Genomic DNA, 22,846 nt, shown 5'->3' with positions numbered 1-22,846 from the left:
TAGGTTACACATGAAGGTTTCGTAACTGTTAGTGATTGCAAGCACCTATTGTTTAATTGCAGCACAATCGCTGACAAATAAGAAATTCAACATTATCGTGTGGAATAAATCGTGTTTTAAATTCCTGCGCAATGACGAGGAATTTTGACGCACTTGAATGTGCGACTCCCAAAAGTGACGCAATTGTTTGGCTCCGCCCACAAAGCAACGCAGGCGAGGGAACCTCCGGGATAAGTCAAAGAAACAATGGGTTACTATACTGCATCCTTATAATTAAATGTACTGTTTACACAGAGAGGAGTGGACTTAGCGAAACTACTGGGAGCGATCGACGAAATTGGGGAAAACCCAAAACGACAGGGATCGGTTTGAGTTTTCTATCATTTGGTTGGGATTATAACCAGCTCCATTATTTGCGTGTTCACTGTTCAGGACGATGATAAAGCAATAATCCGCAGACACACAAATCCGCTGATAGAGACATTGTCTTCTCTTATTCGTGGCTTGTGTGCTGACTTGCGTAAGTTGAACATTTGTCAGTTGCTGTATTAGGACTATTATTAGCTACTGCAGCTTTAAAAGAAATAACAATTTGCGCAGATCGGAGAAAGAAAACCCGTGTGTCGTCGTAGCTGCATGAAGTGTTGACGCCACCATTTCTTCTGTTCCCGGTGGATCCGTAAGCGAGATCGCCTGTCTGAATAATTTAATCCGTGTAAAATGAGCTCGGAGGAAGCGGCAGCACCGAACAAAAACACCGCCACCGATGGGGATGGCATGTCCTGGTGGTACCGGTGGTTGTGTAAGACTGCTGCTGTACTGGGTGGAATCTGTAAGTAAAAACTATCACACACACACACACACACAGACACTATGCACCTGTATTTCACCTGGACGAACACCTTCTCCCAAAGCCAATAAATGCTGGTTAAATGTTAAACCTTAAAGGATGAGTGCGGCCAAAATGAACACAATTATACAAACTTCCCAACCTCAGATATAATCAGGATCCATAACATGTTTATTGTGTGAGGTCATCCTCTGGTGTACAGAGACCAGTGCTGCCAGCTCCTCTCAAGGGGAAAGTAGATAATGCATGAGTTCGCCAGATGACCTCATAGACTAATTTGCATATTCTCGAAATCGTCATATAAAAACGCATTACATGAAGACAGAATAGAATAGATTTTTTATCAGAATATAAAACAGATTTATTTATTGTAGAAAAAAACTTTTGTCATGGACCCCAAAAACTATTTACATATTTACAAAATATTTTTTATCAAGAACGCAGACAAAAAGAACAGTGCTAGTGAGTAGCTGGGAAATAGATATGAGTGAAAAGTTACATATGGAATTTGCTCCTTTTGCTTGTAAACATAGCCAAGAATAGAGTTAAATATAAAAAAACAACAAGAAAAAAACAAAAAACAAAAACAAAGAAGTACATGGATTGGACAAACAGTGGTGATCAGTGATTGGTTGTCGATCAGTCAGGCTTTACACACTGATGGTGAGTCGACCAAGCCTGCTTTCTCAAATCAGCAGCTGTGATGTGAGCTGGAAAGCCACATTGAGCAAAGGACTGCCACTAACATCTGATTAAAAGTTGTTCAAATTTTCGATAAAAGTAAATAAAGCTGCTAAAGGGGTCTAAAAAGTTGGAAGATTTAAGTTTGCAACAGTATATACTGGCTAATAATGCTAGGTACCAGTTTAGCATTGTGTAAATTGCATGACTGAAGGCAGTTGAAACGAAATGCATCAAATTGAATCTACATCCAGATCACTTCTAAGAGACAGTTATGCCTTAAACTTCAGGTCATATATAAGACCTGAGTCTGGCACTTATATTTGCTAAGAAAGCTTAAATAGATATAAGAAACGTAGATGCTGCTTTGAGCTAAGATTGACATGTCTACAGCACCAGCCCCTTGGAGGGGGAGACTATTCAGATTGTCCCCACTGAGTTGAACTGAATGCAAAGTGTCTATGAAGGTGTTTGTGATGATGTATGCACACTCTAGCATTTGAACAATTAATTACATGAGAAAACATGGAGAATTTGTGTTTTCATTTTATGAGAGTTTTGATACAGGACTTAAAGCAGGTTAGCAAGGCGAGTTTACTGTTTATACCACAATTTACATCTTGATTCTGGTCAGAAAGTGTTAATTTTCTATAACAGCAGCTCTGAAAGGAGTTCCAGCTACAAGGTTTATATTCATAAACCTGTTCTAGTACATTATATTTTCTGTAATAGCAACTCATTCACAGAGATTTGTATGGCAGTCACTCCACATAAACATAAAAAAAATTTTGGAAAGAGAATCCAGTGTAAGGTAAGGCCGGAACTTCGTAGTTTTCTGACACTGAAAAGTCTTGCCAGTGTTACGGTTTCTCTGTGACATGACAAGTTGCATTTTTTTCTCTTATTAACTTCAAGAGAAAAAAGAAAGGCTGGTTAGAGAATGACTGTTTATAGCTGTTATAAGGTAAGTGTTAAAATGAGCCACCTTGTTTCACAGACATTCCACGACATTAATCATAACCACAAACAAATAAAAAGTATGAACACAAGACTTGAACATAAAACACAAGTTTAAATTTGGCAAATTGCTGTAGTATAAGAGGAATAAAACACATCCGGGATGGTAACAGTAACTCTGCCACATCACACCAACCCGTCACTGATTATATTAATATAACAGCACAACTTGTGGTGTTTTATTCCTCACATAACAGCATGGCTCTAATAGTAGTTCTGGCTCAAGGCAAGTTACAGGTTTATATTAGTGTGCTCGTCTTAATTCAGCATTTTTTGCTATGATAACAATTAACACAGGAAGTGGCAGTTATACTCAAAATATGTATTTTTGCATCTCCTGCTAAAGCAGAAATATATGGTGTCTGTAACAAAGCAAACTTTGTAAAAATCAGTTGAAGGCAAAGTGAGTTACAGCTACATAATTTTTTCCCTCAGTGTAGACCAGCATCTTCCACACTGACTTGCATTGTTTTATCAGAGATTTTTGCACCTGCTAAAGTGGCGGGGATGCTAACCTATGAAAGTAGCAAAACATTTAAGACAAATTAGGCAAGATGTTTAATTTTTTTGGACCTTGTAGGAAACAACTTTGTTTTTTATGATAACAGTTTCCTGTGATTATTGTGTTTTTGTAATAAAAAATTATAACTTGAGGGTCGGACCATGAGATGGGTAGAAATAGTGAAAATGATAACAGAGATGGCACTGATCACCAAGGCCCGATAACCAGAGCCTGGAACTGAATGTTAAAGACTTCAATTTAGTTTTTATGCAATTAGACTTAAAGATGCCTAAATTTATTTATAACGGTAATAATAAATTCATGTTTACATTTCCTTCTTTCCATTTACATTACATTTATGGCATTTGGCAGATGCCCTTATCCAGAGCGACTTACAATAGTGCTTTGAAGTCTATCAAAAATACTTTCTGATATTGGCTCACTAGGTCACAAACTAGGAATACCATCAGTCCAAAACTCTGTTGGGGATTTTTTATTTTTTTAGATGTGTCCATTTAAGTAATGTACCGTGCATTTCAAAACCAGCCATATTCAACAAAATTATGGCATCAAAAAATGAAAAGAAAGGTACTAAGTCAAAGACAATCAGCACTCAGGTGATTCTGAAATAGTAACAATGGGTTTTCCTAGATGTTGACTCAATATACACAAAGTGTGTTGTTAAGTAAGCAAGTCTTAAGGAAGCAGTCTGGATTTACATACTTGGTTACCTATAATTATAACATTAGTTACTCATGAATTCTCATTTCACTAAGAGGACAGTGCTCTGGGTCAGTGCAGCCAGCTTTATTGAAAATCAATATGACCAGTTTAGTTATGTCCCTGTTTACCCCTTTAATCAATCACATGAGAACCAAAATAATCATTACATATCCTGCAAAATTGCTTTATAAGAAATTTCAGTTTCACTAGATGCATCAGATGAAAACAAAATCTCCCTGTGTCTAGAAGAATCCAGTTCAGGACATTAGAACAGGGTCCTGTGTTCCAAAAGACTGACTTCTCCATTTCCCATTGTGGGATTGCCCATAAAGTCTTAGTCTAATACAACTGAATTTTATTGGATGTTCAATCCAGGAGCAAAACATGCACAGTAGGCAGTAGAATACCAGAATACCAGTAGAAAATCAGAATGTTGATCCCTGACCAGTATCAAAAGTATCATTAGAGCTACTTTAACCACACTTTTACAGTTACAGGCCTGAGTGGTTATTGGTACTGTTCTACTGTAGTGAACAAACATTCTTGCAACGTTTCGGACCGAATTTTCAGCACAGCAACAACAGCATACCATAGCGAGTAGCTTATGCTGCGTTTGAGGTGAAGTTTTTAACTTGTAATTCCTTACCTACAACCAGAAAAACCACCAAAAATTTCCCTCAACTAGACATTTCAACTCATCAACTTGGGGTAGTCTTCTAAACTACTAGTTCCTTCCCCGTTTACAGAGTAGCATCAAATCAACATGGCTGCACACACAGTGAACAGTGTAAAGTCCCCCTTCTCTACTTTTAAATTAGTTTATAGCAGTTTTGGCTTTAGACCAGTTAAGATACAGGCAAAGTATTTGGTTAAATCTATAACATTGACCATACTAACTGCTGTTTTGAGAAAGTAATCATCAACATTAGAATTAACACTGATTTTAGCTGGTTGTTAAGCTACTTGCTATTGTCCACTGGCTAGCCTGTTGCTAAGCTACTAGCTGTTGTCTGCTGTAGTTGCTGTACTGCAATTTCAGTCCAAAATGTTGCATGAATGTTTAAAGTTCACTATAGTACAACAGTACCAGTAGCCACTCAGGCCTGTAACTGTAAAGGTATTAAAGAAGCTTTTTATGAACTTTATGTGCTCTGACAGAGCAAACAAAAGACACGCTTTTGTGGAGGCATTTTTTTCCCCCACTTTTTTTTTTCCCATGACAAACGTCCCGAGATGGTAAATGACATTATTACAAAGTGCAAATTACCACTTGCAGCATTAGCAACAAGCTAGCCAGCAGACATTAGTGAAGAGCTTAGCAACAAGCTAGCCAGCGGACAATAGCGAGTAGCGATAGTGATGCCTCTAATGTTGATGGTTACCTTCTCAAAACAGCAGTTAGTATAGTCAGTGTTATAGATTTAACCAAGTACTGTGTTTGTATATTACTGATCTAAAGCCAATACTGCTATAAAGTAATTTAAAAGTAGAGAAGGGGGACTTTACACTGTTCACTGTGTGTGCGGCCATGTTGATTTGATTTCACTCCATAAACGGGGAAGGAACTGGTATGCTTTCAGGCAAAGTTGAAACTTATAATTCCCCACCTACAGCTGATAAAAAACAGTGAAAAGCCCCCTCAACTTAACAAATTTCAACTCTTCAGCTGGGGGTAGTCTTCTCAACTACCAGTTCCTTCACCATACATATGCTGCAAAATTGCTTTATAAGGGATTTCAGTTTCACCAGATGCATCAGATGAAAACAAAATCTCCCCGTGCCTGGAAGAATCCAATTCAGGACATTAGAACAGGGTCCTAAATGAATTATAAAACCAGCATAAAAGTAGCTTACTCACAAAACATACATGTATATGACATTTAATATTTCACACTCCCATTATACACACACGCCCCACACAGAATTGAGCAGGGCTGAGGACATTTTAACAGCATTCTTTTATTCAGCAGAGACACAGAGGGGTAGTGTGTACGAGAGTGTATGTGTGTTGGCATTGGCCTGTGTGAATAGTTCTCAGTTCTCTAATGCTGCCTAATGCTGATTGCTTATAGTGGTTCAGTAAAAAATATATGACCAGATTGTGGAGTGTGTGTTTGACTTGGGTAGTCGGGCTATTGGTAAAAAGTACAGGGACTACTGATAGAACCAATTTTTATTTAATGTATTGTGGCTTTAATGCTTACTGAGTTACATTTTCTCTCTCTATCTCTCCAGCCTGTGCGGGGATGGGTATTTGGAACTGTGTGACTGTGCACCCCTTAAATATCGCTGCAGGAGTCTGGATGGTGTGAGTGTACACACATGCGCACACACACACAATTTATTCTGTTTGTGGCATTTAGCAGGTTAAGAGACATGTTCTGCAAATTTCACTCTTCCAGGGGAATGCTTTCAGTGTATGTTTATGGACACACTGCTTGTGTATTTGCAGGTTGACTGCATGTGTGTTGTTCATCTGTGAAGTCCCATTCTGCTGTCAGTTTGTGGAGTTTGCGAATGCCGTAGCAGACCGAGCGGACAGGATGCGACCCTGGCAGAAAGCAGTGCTTTACTGTGGGTCAGTGTGGGTTAACATATTAAAGTGTGTTAGAGAGATGAACAGATGAAGTGGGCATGGAAGAAAGAGAGAGTTTATTATGGTAATACTGTACAGACCTTGGGTTTGGGTTGGGTTGCTTATTGCATTGGTGGTGGATACTGTCCCACAGAAACCTAAACTTTTGACCCATAAATCACTGTTTATAAATGTTATTCTACAACTATGAGGAATGAAAAAATGAAATTGATAGAAATTGATTTTTCACACTGGATGAAACAAAACACTTTGAAAAATGCACCATTTTTAATTCAGTCCAAAAGGTGTCTCCCATTTGGGTGTCTCCGAAAGTATGAGGTGTCTCCCATTTGGGTGGGATGAAAACCTGCAGCCATATCTGTGCAGATAAGATTGAAGACACATGCCTTATAGACTCATGCACAGATATGGATTGTGGAAAATGCATCTAATCTATAGCTGATTCAAATATCATTCCAATTATGTAATTTTGACAGTATGTTATAAAGCATAAGACAGTGGCCATGTTATATGACATTAATTTGGGAAACTTAACTCTTGAACTGGAACTCTTTACTGAAGAAAATGAGATAAATGATTAATTATAACTCTGGTTCTCTATCAGGATGGCACTGTTCCCTGTGTTTCTCAGCCTGTCCATCACCACGCTGTTTGGAAACGCTATTGCCTTTGCTACTGGAGTGCTTTATGGACTTGCTTCCCTTGGAAAGAAGTGAGAATTTCCTTGATATACCAAAATTTATATATTTACAATACAATAATCCTGCACTATATTCTGCTTTGAATATGCAATGTGTATGTGTGTGTAAATATTCACATATTTCCTGTCCTTTTTTTTGTCTCATGACCAACTTAAAACATTTGATGCTTTTTCACAGATTTTTTACAATTCACACATCATAATTTGTTCATCAAAAGATATTATTTTTGACTGACTCTGGACTTATCCCTTTCTAATACACTGACTCACTCACATACTTACCCCCAATATGTATGTCTCTGTCTTGTTCTGTGCCCCTGTCTCCCTTTTCTTTTGCTAAGGGGGGATGCGGTTAGCTACGCTCGACTGCAGCACCAGAAACAAGCTGACGAAGAAAAACTCGCAGGCACGACAGATGGCTCGGCTCCGTGACTCCTCTCCCTTCTTCCGTTACCTCTCGTTCTTCTACCTCTCCCATCCCTCTCTCCATCTCTGTGTCTGGGAGATTCTTCTACAGCTCATGTTGTGATTTTTATTTATGCTAGATTTATTACTTTTCCATCAGGCCTGAGATCTGTGGTCTCTCAGTTTTCACGTTGTATATTCCTTTTTTGTTGTTTGAATTTTTTTTCTGCTGCAAGGGTGCTCTGGTCGTGATTGGCCGTTGTGCAGTGAAGCTTGATTTTCCTTTTTATTTATATGAAATACTTGATTGAGACACTTAACCAACCTCATACACAGACATCTGAACAGAAAACCAGAATGCATGTTACTGACTTATCCTCAATCCTCTTTCATATTCATCTTTACACTATTGCTTACTGCAGCTGTTGGAAGTTGTGGTGGGTGGGATTTTTTCACCTGAATTCTCCACTTTGTAGATAAAAAAATTGTGATTGGTATAGCTATTTCTCCAGGATGTTATTTATAAATAATCTGGAATGTGAATTTCTGAATTTATTTTGTCTGCCAGTGAAAGCTCATGGTAGATTAAGGATGCAACCACAATCCACCTGGCTGCATATTTAATATGGAAGATGGAAGTGTATTTTGTGTATGTGTCTGTACATGCGTGCTGCACCATATGTCCTGAACTTCCAAAGTACTGAAAATACAACCCCATTTAAATGTAGCATAAGAACACTAGAGCATTAGAATTCTTCTAGAACACTGAATTGTTAGTGATGATGAATTACAACACTACACATTTTCAAGCCTGAAAGTACAGACAAAAAACTGTGCCTTAGGAAGAGAAAGACAAGGCAACCAGGCCCTCTCAAATTAAACAGAATATGCAATTCATTTTTGCAGCAGAATAAAAGAAAGCATAATGTTAAAAACCAAAAGCTTAATGCTACAGTATGTTGGAATGTTAACTTATTAATGTTAGCCTAGGAACAAAAACACTGACTGAAGCTAATGGCCCCAGCTAGGAACTGGCCAGCTAAGAACTTACTTTACTTATATTTTACAAGACAAACCATTAAACCAGCGTTAAAGCTCTTGGTTAAAGTCAGCCTAGTTTGAGGTCAGAAGTGTACTTAGAATGAATCCCTTTCTTCTTCAGGTCAAAGTTCAACCTTTCTTACCAGACTTCAGGTACTTCTCATTGAAGGAATAGGATATAACATGCATGTAAGATACAACAATGTAAACTTATACAAAACAGACAATTTAACACTGAGACGTCCCATTTGAAAACAGTTACACAGGTGTTGACCTAAAATTAATATCACTGCTCTCCATAAGGCCATAGTTACACCAGCAGGAGTTCAGCTCAGCATTCTCTTTTGACAAGTCATTAACAAACTACTAACCTGTGTATTGTCCAGGACTCAGTATGAAGATCACTGCCTCTTGGTTGTCACTGTTACTGTGAATTCAGAATAATGTGGCACTGTAACTACAGTTGCCAAAAAAAAAAATGCCTCTGACAGCAGTGACACAGTAGTGCAGGATTTTTGTTCTAGTTTAAATACTAGTGGTTGGGTAACCCTCCTGATGATGCATGTTGGAGGTGGAAGTCAATTCTGAAAGATTCAAACTGTTTTTGGACTGTTGTTGGTCCTTCCCCCCAGCTACTTTGGTAGATAATGTAGAACAAAACATTTCAAACTAAACAGACCTCCCCTAATTATACCAAACCAAGTAAATATACAGTTCATGTTTGAAGTAGTATCCAGGGCATACTCTTCCATACCAAATGTTAACATCAGATGGCTAGATACAGCAATGTTTTCTATAGCTGCCTTACCGCAGTTTAATTCAGAGGCCAAAAGGGCAATGATAGTTCATAAAACAGATTTCAGTTTCAGTCATTGTAAAATACTGTGATCCATGCACACCTATGACTGCGTCAGAATAATTGAATTCTGTATTAATGCACCAGGTTTTAAACCAGTAATTTTAGTCATTAAGCCATTGTTTTGTCCATAGAATGCCCTGAACTTTGCCCTTTTATGTTGCTTAGCAACCAAATCTTACTGTTAACTGACCACACTGTATGGCAGAAGAATTGTGAATATTATTAATAATAAATTATTCATTGAACACTGGATTTTATCATATTGTTTTTGGGTAAGGTGGCTTATTGCTTTGCTCTATGCTGCGGATGGAATTGTAGTTTTCATAAGAATTTTTTGTTTGTTTGTTTGTGGTAAAGTCCAATAGATTTAGTCTAGTGCTGCCTGCACAGGCTTATTCATATTTATTCTCCTTGTCTAGAACCCCCAACCATTTTCCACATCTTTTTGCGAAATCATTCATCTGTTTGTATTTACCACAGTGGGCATGCTGTACTAATGCATTCTTTTACTGCATTTGATAAACAAAACATTACTCTTCCCACAATTGTATTTTTCAAATCATGCCTTCTGTGCTACTGTTGGTTAGCAATTCTTATTCACAACCACTTGCAGTGAGGATTTCCAGTAAGCTTTGCTGGGTATTGTATGTATAGAACATTGATGGACATGACAGCAAGCATAACAAATACAAAATAATGACTTCTGAAAGAACACTGCTAAATATATGCAGTATATATATCACTCCAGTTGGGGTTATGAGTCTTTTTACATGGAGTGCAACCAATTTTATATTCTCATTCAGCATATATAACATTAATTGTTGTTGTTGTTATTTTGGCTACTCCCGTTAGGGGTCGCCACAGCAGATCACCTTCCATTGTCTGCATACTGATTTGCGACAGGTTTTACACTAGATACTTTTCCTGACACAACTCTCCCCATTTATCCGGGCTTGGGACCGGCACTGAGAGTACACTAGCCTGTGCACTGCCAGTGGCTGGGGTTGGCACCCAGCTCAAACCCACAGTCCTGAGATCAAGGGTCCCATGTTCTACCAACTGAGCTCTACCACCAGAAACCAAACAAGATACAGTGGGGATGGAAGCTAGAACAACGTGTGAACAGCTTTCATGCACTGCTAGCTTCCATTCATTATTACCCAATAGTTCACCCAAAAAATGTAGTGGATGAAAGCATATTAAGCCAGCTGGATGTTAACTATGATAGCAGTGTTGGGTTTGCAATTCTAAATACTAAATTATATGTGTATAAAACTGATCCACAGGATAAAGGGAAAAACACCAAAAATCCTGAATAAGAATAAAGGAACCTAACAATAAATTTTCCTTCATTTTTTTGTTTTGGTTGTGCTCTCTAAGGTTGTGTGCATCTGTGTTAAAGTGTGTGGAGTTTCTTTAGTATGAACATCAATGTAAATTGATATTTTTCCCCCCATGTTGTTTCAGACAATAAATTAACTTGCCTTTTTGAGAAGTGGCCCTAATTCTTTACTTAAAAAGATAACACAGCCATTGATCTACACACCACACTGATGAGAAAGCTTTAGGTAAGTTTAGGTAGTGCTTAACATGGTAGCTGTGCAATTCAGGTTCTCTGCTAGTGGACAGAAAGTTGTGTTCAAATCCCTGATAAAGATTCACTGAGCTTGGCCGTCTGCTTGGATTTTGTAGGGTACTGAGTAACCCTACAACTCAATATCACACTGTAAGAGAAGTACACTGTAGACAGATACACTTTTTTATCTAATAGGGTTGTTCTTTATAAAATTATATCAGGCTACTTACATTTAAAAATTCAATAAGTATGTGCTAAATCTGAAAAGAATGAATCTCCACCTATACTAATATAACATTACTCATATATGCAGATTTCTTTTAGATGTCTTTTAATAGAATGCATTCAAAATGACTCTGAATAATAAAACAAACTGTTAGACAAAGATCCCACTGGGTCTGAAATACAAATATATGTTGTGTGCATACACATATGTGGATCATTTCCAAAGGGCTGCACTGGAGGAATACAACTAGTGTGATTGCCACATTATTCACTTGCAGTCACCTATGAAGTAAAAACTGATGTGTGTGTAATCCCTTAATGATCCTTAAACTGATCCAAAAATTAGAGATGCCATGAAAGACATTACTAATTGTAAGACTGACAAAACTGCTAAAGTAGTGGTTTACTGCTAATTTTGCTAAATGCAATGTGATGGAAACACTTTTCACTTGGAACTCTTCTCTGATTTACTGTGTGGGGTGTGGGTGTGTGTTTCAGTTTCAGCTCCATTTCATTGTCATTGTCCGTATGTGTTGTGCATTTGAGCTGTTCTCAAGTCAACTTTGGCTCTGGGTTTGCGAGGGCTTTTCCGACTGGTGGTCTGACCCCTGGTGGCTTTAAGCTCTGCCTCCCACTTCTTCTTCACCAGTGTGTACAAACGCATTGTAGCCTGAGCATCCTGGACCTATAATACATACATGCAGAAATGCATTTACATTTATGGCATTTGGCAGACGCCCTTATCCAGAGTGACTTACAATTATCTCATTTATACAACTGAGCAGTTGAGGGTTAAGGGCCTTGCTCAAGGGCGCAGCAGTGGCAGCTTGGTGGTACTCTCAACTCTCAACTTTACGATCAGAAGTCTAACGTCTTAACCACTGAGCTACCACTTCCCATACACAAAGCATGTTGTTGGTAGCAAAGTTACAAGTACACAGCATTGGAATGGCAAGGCCAATTCTTTTGTTTTTGCTATACACTGTAGACATTTGGGTTTGAGACCAAAAGATGAATACGAGACAATAGATCAGAATTTCAGCTTTCATTTCCTGATATTAATACATATAGATGTATTAAATAATGTAGAACCCGGCACCTTTGGTGGCAGACCACCCAGTGTAAGTGAGCAAAAGTATTAGAACAGATAGTCTTAAAGTAAATAACATTTAATATTTGGTAGCATATCCCTTGCTTGCAATAACTGCATTAAGCCAGAGACCCACTGACATCACCAAACTGTTGCATTCTTCATTTGTGATGCTTTGCCAGGCTTGTACCACAGCACCTTCGAGTTGTTGTTTGTTTTGGGGGGTTTCTTCCTTCAGGCTCCTCTTCAGGAGGTGAAATGCATGCTCAAGTGGGTTAAGGTCTGGTGATTGGCTTGTCCAGTCTAAAACCTACTTTTTCCCCCTAATGAATTCCTTTGTTGTGTTGGCAATATGTTTGGGTCATTGTCTCGCTGCATGACGAAGTTCCTCCCAATTAGATTGGATGCATTTCTCTGTAAACTGTCAGACAGAATATTTCTGTAGTCTTTTGAATTCATTCTGCTGCTACCATCATGAGTTACATCAGTAAAAATTAGTGAGCCCATTCCAGAAGCAGCCATGCAAACGCAAGTCATGACACTACCTCTACCGTCTGTTTCGGGTCATGAGCAGATCCTTTCTTTCTCCACACTTTGGCCTTTCCATCACTTTGGTAGAGGGTAATCTTGCTTCCAGAACTTTTGTGGCTCATCTCTGTATTTATTTCCGAATTCCAGTCTGGCTTGCCCAATCTTACTGCTGATGAATGGTTTATATCTTGTGGCATGGCCTTTATATTTCTGTATTGCTCTTGAAGTCTTCTTTGAATGGTGGATTGTGATACCTTCACTCCTGCCCTGTGGACGTTGCTGTTGATGTCACTGACTGTTGTTTTCGGGGTTTTCTTCACAGCTCTCACAATGTTTCTGTCAACTGCTGTGGTTTACGTTGGCAGACGTGTTTGATGGTTAGTACACCAGTGATTTCTTTTTTTTCAGGACATTCCAAACTGTTGTATTTGCTATACCCAATGCCTGCGCAATGGCTCTGGTTTTCCCTCTTTTCATAGCTTCAAAATGGCTTGCTTTTCTCCCATAGACAGCTCTCTGGTCTTCATGTTGGTTTATCCTTTTCAAAAATAAATGTAGTCTTTGACAAGCAAAATCCAGGGCTCAGACCAAGTGTACACATTCAGAGGGATTAATTACTTAACCAGTCACACCTGGGCATCTAACAGGACACACCTGGGCAACAAAAAACACCGGTCAATCACATGGTCCAATATTTTTGATCACTCGAAAAATGGGTGATTCAATATAGATGTAAATATCAGGAAACAAAAGCTGAAATTCTGATCTATTGTCTCATTCATCTTCTCAACTCAAACCCAGATGTCTTCACTGACTCTGAAAGTCAAAATCCAGTAATTTCCAAAAACACTGGGCAACTGGAGCTCCTGAGTAGCGCAACAGAAACATGTGCACCCCTGTAACACAGACAGTATGTACTTTAATAGAACTAAAGAGGTACATACCGACGAGTGCTCTCCCTGCTGTACTTTCACATTCAGAATCTCCCGACACAAAACCCTCAGCGCCGGACGTCCACTCTGTGCGTGCGAGATAGTGAGAGACACTTTCAACATTTATGTTTACATCTATAAGAAACTTCAAATAGTCTTTATTGAGCATGTTTATAAAACTGTCACTACCTTTGCTATCTTCTTAAACGGTTTGTACTTCTGAGTGTCTCTCGTATTTCTTTTTGGGTGATCCAGTAACAAAATCTGTATGAGAGAAAGGAATAAGCAGATCTTACTATGACTTACATTTATATACAATATACTTTCAGCCTGAACTCAATGGTATATGGCACCTTCAGGTCATTATGGATGGCATGTCCCACTAATATTCGTCCCTCCATCATCTTAGCCACTTCCTGTTGTACTATTTTGAAGTCCTCCCCTGTGAAACATACAGTAAGAACTGAATACCAATTCTAAACACAATATAAACAAAGTTCTAAGTCAATATCAAGACTTGCTTTATTTTTGCTCACCGTGTTCGATGTCAGCAGGCCGAATGCCACTCACGGCTGTCCTGTAGTCAGTGACTTTCTCTGTTGGTTTAACATATTTGTCATAAACACACTTGCCAAAGTAGTTGACGATGGAGACGCGTGCCAACATGCTCTCCTCTCCTCCAGGCCCCACCCCTACCATCTCACAATCCATAGCAATGGCGCGTGTCAATCTGTCAATCATGATAAACAGCAAGGAAGAAAAAAGAAAGATAACTAGAAAATATTTAATGTTAGACAAGCATGGCTACAAATACCCGAACACAAAGCATTTTCCAATAATGATATAGCGTTCTGGAATTTCCAATAAAATTTCCCCAAAACAGAAAATGCAGTTGAAATGCAAAATGAAATTACTGTCCTTTCATCAGCTACTGTTTTTGTGTACATAAATGTTTTAAAGAGGAGCAATAAGATGAAAAAGGTCATCACAAATAGTCACAGGCTAAATCCAAATTGCGATAACCACCACATCTTTTGCCACCATAGGTTATGCCAAGAGTCTGTGGTTTGGGACATGGCTCCTTTATGTAAATAGTTAACACTGCTTACTAAAGGATATGTACCACAGATGCTGTAGTCCATTAGCTTGTCTTCTGTCAACAAGTTATAGCAGAAGACAAGCTAAAAGAACTCCTCTCCAGAATTAAAGCCAGGAAAAGCAGTTGAATTGGCATCATTTTCTTCTGTACCCATCGCAAGTGCTCTCCTTGACCAGCAACCGTTCCGTGCTCCTCTGTGTAATTTTGGCATCTGTTTTAGTTACACCACTCCTCTTCCTCATAATGTTAGCAGCCTCCAAGCCCACAGCGGCCTCAATGTCATCAGGGTCGACGTCGTCAAACCAGATATCTGCCCTTAACAGGAAAACAGAGAGTTTATTAGCAGTTTTCCATCAGATGTACAGCACAGCTTGGCTCAGCAATTTACCCAGAGATACATTCTATCTGTGAGATACCCAGAGATACATTGTACCTGTGAGATACATTCTCACAGACGTCCTGATTAATGTCTCTAACTGGAATTTTTTCTCTACTAGCACAAAAATCTTCAGTAGTAGGCAAGTGTAATGTGTACAAGTTTCTCACTCTTTTCAAAGGTCCTTTATCTGGTGGATTTAAAAGGCAAGCAGTTTAAAAAAATTAAGCAGCTGTAATCAGTAATTTAATGTTTCTGATCCATATTTATTTATATGCAGTGGCATTTATTTATCATTACTTATGTAGCTTGATCTTACGCTTCTTCCCTGTGATCCATATAAAATCTGCTATCTTCTAGTTGGAGGACAAATGACAAATGGCTTCCTGTTCATGCTGGGACTGTGTGTGCCTGCTTGTGTGTGTTTTTAATGTTGACTGGACTCAAACTCCTCTGCATTTTCACTAAAGTATTTTTCACTTTTCATTTTCACTCCCCACTGCCCCATACCTCACTCCCATCTCTGTCTGTTTAGAAAGGAAAGGTCAGTATGTGCCCAGTGCAATCAGATTCTTTTATTATGAGAAAAAAGACATGGGAGCTCATTAAAAAGAAAAACAGGATGTTAAAGGCACTCTTGACCTTTCTTGTAAATTCAGTATGAGCCTTAATTCACGTTTTAGATTGACTTTCAAGCTTGAATATCAACCAATTTGGTTGCTGTATTGAGAGTTAACAGGAACAGAATCCAAATGCAAATGCCACACATGAAAACATCTCTAGACCTACAGTGAAATAATGAGGGAATAACACACACCTGACCATGGAACAGCTGAGCAGCCAATTGTCCAATTACTTTTGTTCCCTTAAAAAAGGGGGACTACACACAGGCAGGTCCATAAGTATTTGAACAGTGACATAATTTTCCTAATTTTACCTCTGTATACCACCACAATGGATTTGAAATGAAGCAATCAAGATGTGATTGAGGTGTAGATTTGCAGCTTTAATTCAAGGGGTTTAACAAAAATATTGCATTAACAGTTTAGGAATTACAGCCATTTTTTACATAGTCCCTCAATTTTCACAGGCTCAAAACTAATTGGACACTTGAATGATAAGCAATTTCATGACCAGACGTGGCCTGGATAAAAGGTCTAGCGTTGATTCCAAGTGTTGAATTTGCATTTGGTAGCTGTTCATGGGAACTCTCAATATGCGGTCCATAGAGGTGTCGATGCATGCTCAGCAACACCAAAAGGCCTGGAAGATCACAGAAGACAACTAAAATAGATACTGAAGACAAAACTGAAGGCATGAAGACCCACAAACAAGCAGCAACTGAAGGCGGCTGCAGTAAAGGCTTGGCAAAGCATCTAAAGGGAGGAAACTCAGTGTTTGGTGATGTCCATGGGTTTCAGACTTCAGGCAGTCATTGACTGAAAAGTCAGTCATTGACCTGGATTTGCATCCAAGTATTTAAAATAATCCTAATATTATGATTGTTAGTTTGTCCAATTACTTCTGAACCTATGAAAATGGAGGGACTGTGTAAAAAATGGTGTAATTCCTACACTGTTAATCCGATTTGGATGTAGATACCCCCAAATTAAAGCTGAAAGTCTGCACTTTGTGAATGTCCAAATATTTATGGGCCTAACTGTGGGTACAGTCCCCTCTAAAAGTATTGGAACAGCAAGGCCAATTCTTTTGTTTTTGCTATACACTGAAGACATTTGGGTTTGAGATCAAAAGATGAATATGAGATGATACACCAGAATTTCAGCTTTAATTTCCTGATATTTACATCTAGATGTGTTAGAACATGGCACCTTTTGTTTGAACCCACCCATTTTTCAAGAGATCAAAAATATTAGAACATGTGATTAACAGGGGTTTCTTGTTGCCCAAGTGTGCCCTGTTAGACTGACTGATTAAACAATTAATAGCTCTGAATATCTACTCTTGGTTTGAGCCCTGGGTTTCACCTGTGAAGACTGCATTTGTTGTTAAAAAGGAAAACCAACATGAAGACCAGAGAGCTGTCTATGGGAGAAAAGCAAGTCATTCTGAAGCTGAGAAAAGAGGGAAAAATCAATCAGAGCCATTGCACAAGCATTGGGCAGAGCCAGTACAACAATTTGGAATGTCCTGAAAAAGACAGAAACCAGTGGTGCACTAACAACCAGAAATCAAACAGGTCAGCCAAGGAAAACAACAGCAGTTGATGACAGAAACATTGTGAGAGCTGTGAAGAAAAACCCAAAAACAACAGTCAGTGACATCACCAACAACTTCAACAGGGCAGGGGTGAAGGCATCACAATCCAACATTCAAAGAAGACTTTGCAGAAATATAGAGGCCATAACACAAGATGCAAACCACTCAACAGTAGCTATAGTAGACTGTCAATATGCGGACACCTCAAGAAGCATGCAAGAAATGGTGTGTAGCAGTGAGTCAAGCTAACACAGATCTGTTAAGCAGGGAAGAATTGTCTGTAGTGTTGAGGCTGAGTGAGGAGACCTAAACAATACTCGACCCAAAACAGAAACAATGCAAAACAGAGCAGTGAACTATGAAATTCTTGGAGGAAAGACCATGGGCAAAGACACAGAAATGTGCATGACATAAGAAATGTAAGACAAATTTCAACTCAATTTAGCCAAATACTCCTAAACTACAGTGTACACCAAATTCTGCTTTATTTCGTCATTGCAGAACCCAGACCAAGATAACTTTTTTTTTCTATATTGAAGATAAGAATTTAGTTGCAGAATGTCTGCAGAGTGCAGCGTACCCTGTATGGTAAATACAAAAACATGGGGAGAGAAAAAAAAAATTGGCCTTGCGGTTTCAATATTAAGGGACTGTATTTCATGAGTGTATGCACTCTACCCGACATAATTACAGATGTCAGCAGATGACTACTTTATTGTGCATTTTGCACAGGTAGTCTAGTTTTAAAAAAACGTTTATTATGTAAATATGCAGCAGTGGAAACCTGTACAATCTCCTCACAATGCTTACTGCTATATTGTACTAAAAGTAATCCTGTTAAGTAATCCTTCAAAAAAAAAATATATATAGATTCTGCATTGTATAAAAGACAAAAACACAGAACCACTAAGTAAATGGCAAACGTTAACTCATCATGGCTTAGATCATTTAACCATATTGTAACAGGTCAAAAACAGAAAGACAACTAATTCCTGAAAGTAATAGTATCAGAAAGGCTCTCTCTAATTTCCCTCTAAAGGCCTTCTATTTCTATTTAAAACATGTATACATACTCTGTTGGTTTCTTTTCCGCCTCTTCAACTTTCTTCCTTTTGTCTGTCTTTTTCCCTCTTCTTCCCTCAGCATCATTCATTTTCCTCTTCTCAGTTTTGTGCTGTTCAGGATGACTTGAACTTTGTTCCATTCCAGCCACTTTGGATCCCTGCAGTTTCAACCCATTTAATGATTTATTTAAGTCTTTATGTGCTGGTTTGTTTGTACCTCCATTGGCACTCTGTGCCGCTTTGTGGCATTCTTTAATTGGTAATGACTGAAGCTTCTTTGCATTTGAATTATCTTCGGAGTTGATCACCTGCAACACACAGAAACACCATCAAACTACACAATACATGCTGTCAGTCTGAAGATACTGGAAATTAGTCTCTTTTCTTTTGTGCCCAGTCTGTTGACATTCATTTTAAGCTATTATTTTTGAACTACTATATTAATAACTATTACTGTACCATTAAAGAGTCCTGTATGTTTTCACAGCTTACAGTTCCCTTGGAAAGTATTGTAATGGCAAGGCCAATTCGTTGTTTTTGCAATACACTGTAGACCTTTGGGTTTGGGATCAAAAGATGAATATGAAAGGACAGATCAGAATTTCAGATTTCATTTCCTCATATTTACATCTAGATGTGTTAACTTAGAACATGGCACCTTTTGAACCCACCAATTTTCAAGTGATCAAAAATATTGGAACTATTATGTGACTAACAGGTGTTTGTTGTTGCCCAGGTATGCCCTGTTAGAGTGACTGACTAAAGAGTTAATAGCTCTGAATATCTACACTTGGTTTTAGAATCCAGACTGACATAACTTTTTTTCTATATTGAAAATAAGAATTTAGTTGCAGAATGAGTGCAAAGTACCCTGTATGGTAAATACAAAAACAAGAGATCTAAGAGAGTTGTTTTTCACAGACTTCCAATTTTTTTTTTTTTACTTTTAGAATGTGGTTAGTGGCCACAGGAAAATATGTTAATATTTACAAATTCACAAAATAATTTACAAGTGCACAGGCAGTACTTAAGAACTAAGGACTATGAGACTTCTAAAAGCAAAATTAGTGGGATCCACAAAAGAAGAATTTGAAGAAAACTGTGAATCATCTATAACACCCAAAGCTGATACCAATTTTAAAACACTTTCTTTGCAAACCATGAAATCTTGCTCTAGAGGCTGTCACAGGTGTGAGTGACAAGCAACAACAGATATAACCAGACCAGGTACATTTTAACGGCTTGTTTCTTGCATTAATTTGAAATGTACAAAAACAGAAGAAAAGACTCTGCCGCGTGGAGGGACAGCACTTGCCACCGCAATTGAAGGATGACCCCACTTAAAATACAAAACAGTAAATAATTACATTAACTGAGTAATAAATTTTAGACGATTACTGTACATGTATTCTATTTAAAATAATGTCACAAAATAAATTACTAATAGTGTAAATTGAGATATACAGTCACTGTCCACTTTATTAGGTACACCCTCACATTCATGCAGTTATCTAATCAGCCAATAATGTGGCAGCAGCACAATACAAAAAATCATGCAGATACAGGTAATGTTCACATCAAACATCAGAATGAAGAAAAAGTGTGATCTCTGTGACTTTGATCGTGGCATGAACATTGGCACCAAATGGGCTGGTTTGAGCATTTCAGAAACTGCTGAGCGCCTGGGAATTTTACACAAAACAGAGTTTACCCAGAATGGTGTGAAAAACAAAAAACACTGAGTGAGCGACAGTTTTGTGGGTGGAAACGCCTTGTTGATAAGAGAGGTCAGAGGAAAATGGCCAGATTGGTTCGAGCTGCCAGCAAGGATATAGTAACTCACATAATCACTCTTTACAACCATGGTGAGCAGAAAAGCATCTCAGCATGCACAACACATTGAACCTAGAGGTGGATGGGCTACAACAGCAGAAGTCCCCACAAGACCTGATGTTTTGGGGATGCTCTGACCCGGTCTTTTAGCCGTCACAACTTGGTCCTTGTCAAAGTCACTCAGATCCTTAAACTTGCCCATTTTTCCTGCTTCCAACATGTCAACTTCAAGAACTGACTGTTCACTTGCTGCTTAATATATCCCACTCCTTGATAGGTGCCATTTTAACGAGATAATTAATGTTATTCACGTCACTTGTCAGTGGTTTTAATGTTATGGCTGATCAGTGTAAAACTATTAATAAATTAATGTATAATTATTCATTTATAATAATGAAAATTCAATAATCTGCTGTTTAACAGCAGTCAACTCTTAATTTGACTAGCGGGATCAGCAGAAGAAGAAGACATCATGCAGGCTGACCAGTAAGGGGCATTTTGGAATTTTACCCCACTCATCCAAACCAACAATCAGCCCGTATGGTTAATTTATTCCTAATAATGATTAAATGGCAATTCGGACCATTTAAAACTTTGTGGGTTTGGATGTTTCAATTTAATTCAAGAAACAAACGGTTAAAATGTACACGAACCGTAACCTTATATACAGTGTACTTCTTCAAGAACAGAAAGAAGCTAAATGAATTGAATTAAAATCCTGTAGGATGTACCTTCAGAGAACTGTTATGCAACATGTTCAGCAAAGGTTTTGCTGCAGCGAAGCGCGCCTGTGACCAGCTCATAGATACAGATACCTTCACCCAACTTTTCCCTTTAATACTGACTGACTGATTTATGGCGCATACTGACTATTGAATTCACAAGCCCTAATCTCAGACACGTGAATGCATACATACAGCTGGCAATGTCACAACTACTCACCATAAGAAGGCTTTTCCAGTTCGCCGAAAACTCTGCAGCATCTCTGGGCGGAAGAAAAACGTTTTTCTTCGCTTCTTTCGGTTTAGGCTCCATGTGTTTGTAGAAGTGTGTCCTTCTCTTGCCAGCTTTGGCTTTTCCCTTATCGCACTTAGTTTGCTTGTTTGTTTCTGCGCTAACAGCCGAACTGGGTTGCTTTAGCTTTACTTTAGACATTTCTAACAGTGGATCAAAATGAAAATCAACACCCAATTTAATTTAGCTAAACCAAAATGTAAAATGCATTAATACCACAAACGTTCATCATCAAATTTTTTTTTCCGGTGAATATACGATGTTGACGATGACCGATAACAGATTCCCAACTACAGCAATAGAAAAAAAATTGATTACAAGGACTGAGTATTAAGTTACGTATAATTTACCACCTTCAGCGCATGTAAGAACCATGCTGTCAGTCTTTCCGGTTTGTGTGTAACACTTACAACAGTCCGTTGGGGGAAAACAGACGGTTCCGGATGATTCTGGCACAAGCCCGTTAACGAATTTTATTTATTATATTTATTTTATTTAGTGTTATTAAATACATTGATAGAAACATTTATGAACATTTTTTGGCTGGGGTTAAATGCCTGCGTTGACTGGTTGGACTAAGATGTTTCCCAGCACCTTCTATAGATGTCAATATTTCGCTTTTACAAGTACGTTGGTTTGACAAAAACAAACATACTGTTCTGCTTTATAAGATTATTATTATTATTATTATTATTATTATTATTATTATTATTATTATTAGTATTATTATTATTATGCCCCAAATGTGTAAACGCTACTCCTCCCAGATGTTTCAAGCTACAGGCACCAAACTCGCCACAGACCTTCAGCCTGTTCTGATTAGTGTGCTATGACTTTCTAACTGATCGGAATTACAGGTTTCCCATTACGGAAGCTCAAAGTTGCCAAAATTCCCATTGACTTCCATTAAATATTTCTTACTGTTGTAACTCCTTGAGCTTTCAAGCTACTTCCACCAAACTCAGCACAGTCATTCAGACTGTTCAGACAGTTTGTTTTTTTCCCCCCTAACTTATAGTTTTTTCCTGTAGAGAACGATCAAAAATCCCAATATTCAAGGAATGTTCAAACTTTCAAACTCCAACTGTCAAAACTCACACACACCTGTGTGCACACGGCCTGATGCTCCTCTTCTTTCCCCCTCACTCTGTCAGTGTACCTGTAACAGACTCACTTAATCTGTCTCTATCAATGCCACACACTCTCTCCATCCATCAATCTACTAGTAGCACACACACACACACACACACACACACACACACTCTCTCTCTCTCTCTCTCCATATTTCTTTCTATCAGTGTACCTGTATCACTCTCTCACTCCATCTGACCTTCTACTTGTATCACTCTACTTGTCATCTATCTTTCTACCAGTAACTGTCTGTCTTTCTGTATCTGTCACCCTTTCCTTCTTTCTTTCTTTCAGCTTCAAACTATCTTCAAGCTTATGATACAGTTTCAAACTTTCAGACTGGCTTGTCAAGCCCACATTAAAGTTTGTTGTGATGAACTT

General features: G+C 38.3%; 2 protein-coding genes across 3 annotated transcripts; one reads left to right on the top strand and one right to left on the bottom strand.

The window, feature by feature from the left end:
- The first annotated feature begins 179 nt into the window (after nucleotides 1-179).
- cacfd1 (calcium channel flower domain containing 1) lies at nucleotides 180-9,619 on the top strand. Of its 2 annotated transcripts, XM_026929024.3 has the most exons (6): nucleotides 180-520; nucleotides 601-832; nucleotides 6,009-6,081; nucleotides 6,226-6,351; nucleotides 6,974-7,081; nucleotides 7,411-9,619. In XM_026929024.3, exons 2-6 carry the CDS (start codon nucleotides 721-723, stop codon nucleotides 7,499-7,501), a joined length of 510 nt encoding a protein of 169 aa, XP_026784825.1. In that variant the 5' UTR covers nucleotides 180-520; nucleotides 601-720; the 3' UTR covers nucleotides 7,502-9,619. The 2 variants fall into 2 exon arrangements, with proteins under 2 accessions (XP_026784825.1, XP_026784823.1); XM_026929022.3 differs by having other exon boundaries at nucleotides 180-832.
- A 1,645-nt stretch (nucleotides 9,620-11,264) lies between these two features.
- On the bottom strand, nucleotides 11,265-21,787 carry rexo4 (REX4 homolog, 3'-5' exonuclease). Its single transcript, XM_026928636.3, has 8 exons — nucleotides 21,263-21,787; nucleotides 18,497-18,795; nucleotides 14,978-15,142; nucleotides 14,265-14,458; nucleotides 14,082-14,170; nucleotides 13,918-13,992; nucleotides 13,741-13,815; nucleotides 11,265-11,860 (listed from the first exon to the last, which is right to left on the bottom strand). Exons 1-8 carry the CDS (start codon nucleotides 21,473-21,475, stop codon nucleotides 11,693-11,695), a joined length of 1,278 nt encoding a protein of 425 aa, XP_026784437.1. The 5' UTR covers nucleotides 21,476-21,787; the 3' UTR covers nucleotides 11,265-11,692.
- Between the last annotated feature and the right edge of the window lie 1,059 nt (nucleotides 21,788-22,846).

The sequence above is a fragment of the Pangasianodon hypophthalmus genome, chromosome 15 (genome assembly GCF_027358585.1).
Source record: "Pangasianodon hypophthalmus isolate fPanHyp1 chromosome 15, fPanHyp1.pri, whole genome shotgun sequence".
Lineage (NCBI taxonomy): Eukaryota > Metazoa > Chordata > Actinopteri > Siluriformes > Pangasiidae > Pangasianodon > Pangasianodon hypophthalmus.
This window is presented reverse-complemented; position numbering and strand designations above follow the sequence as displayed.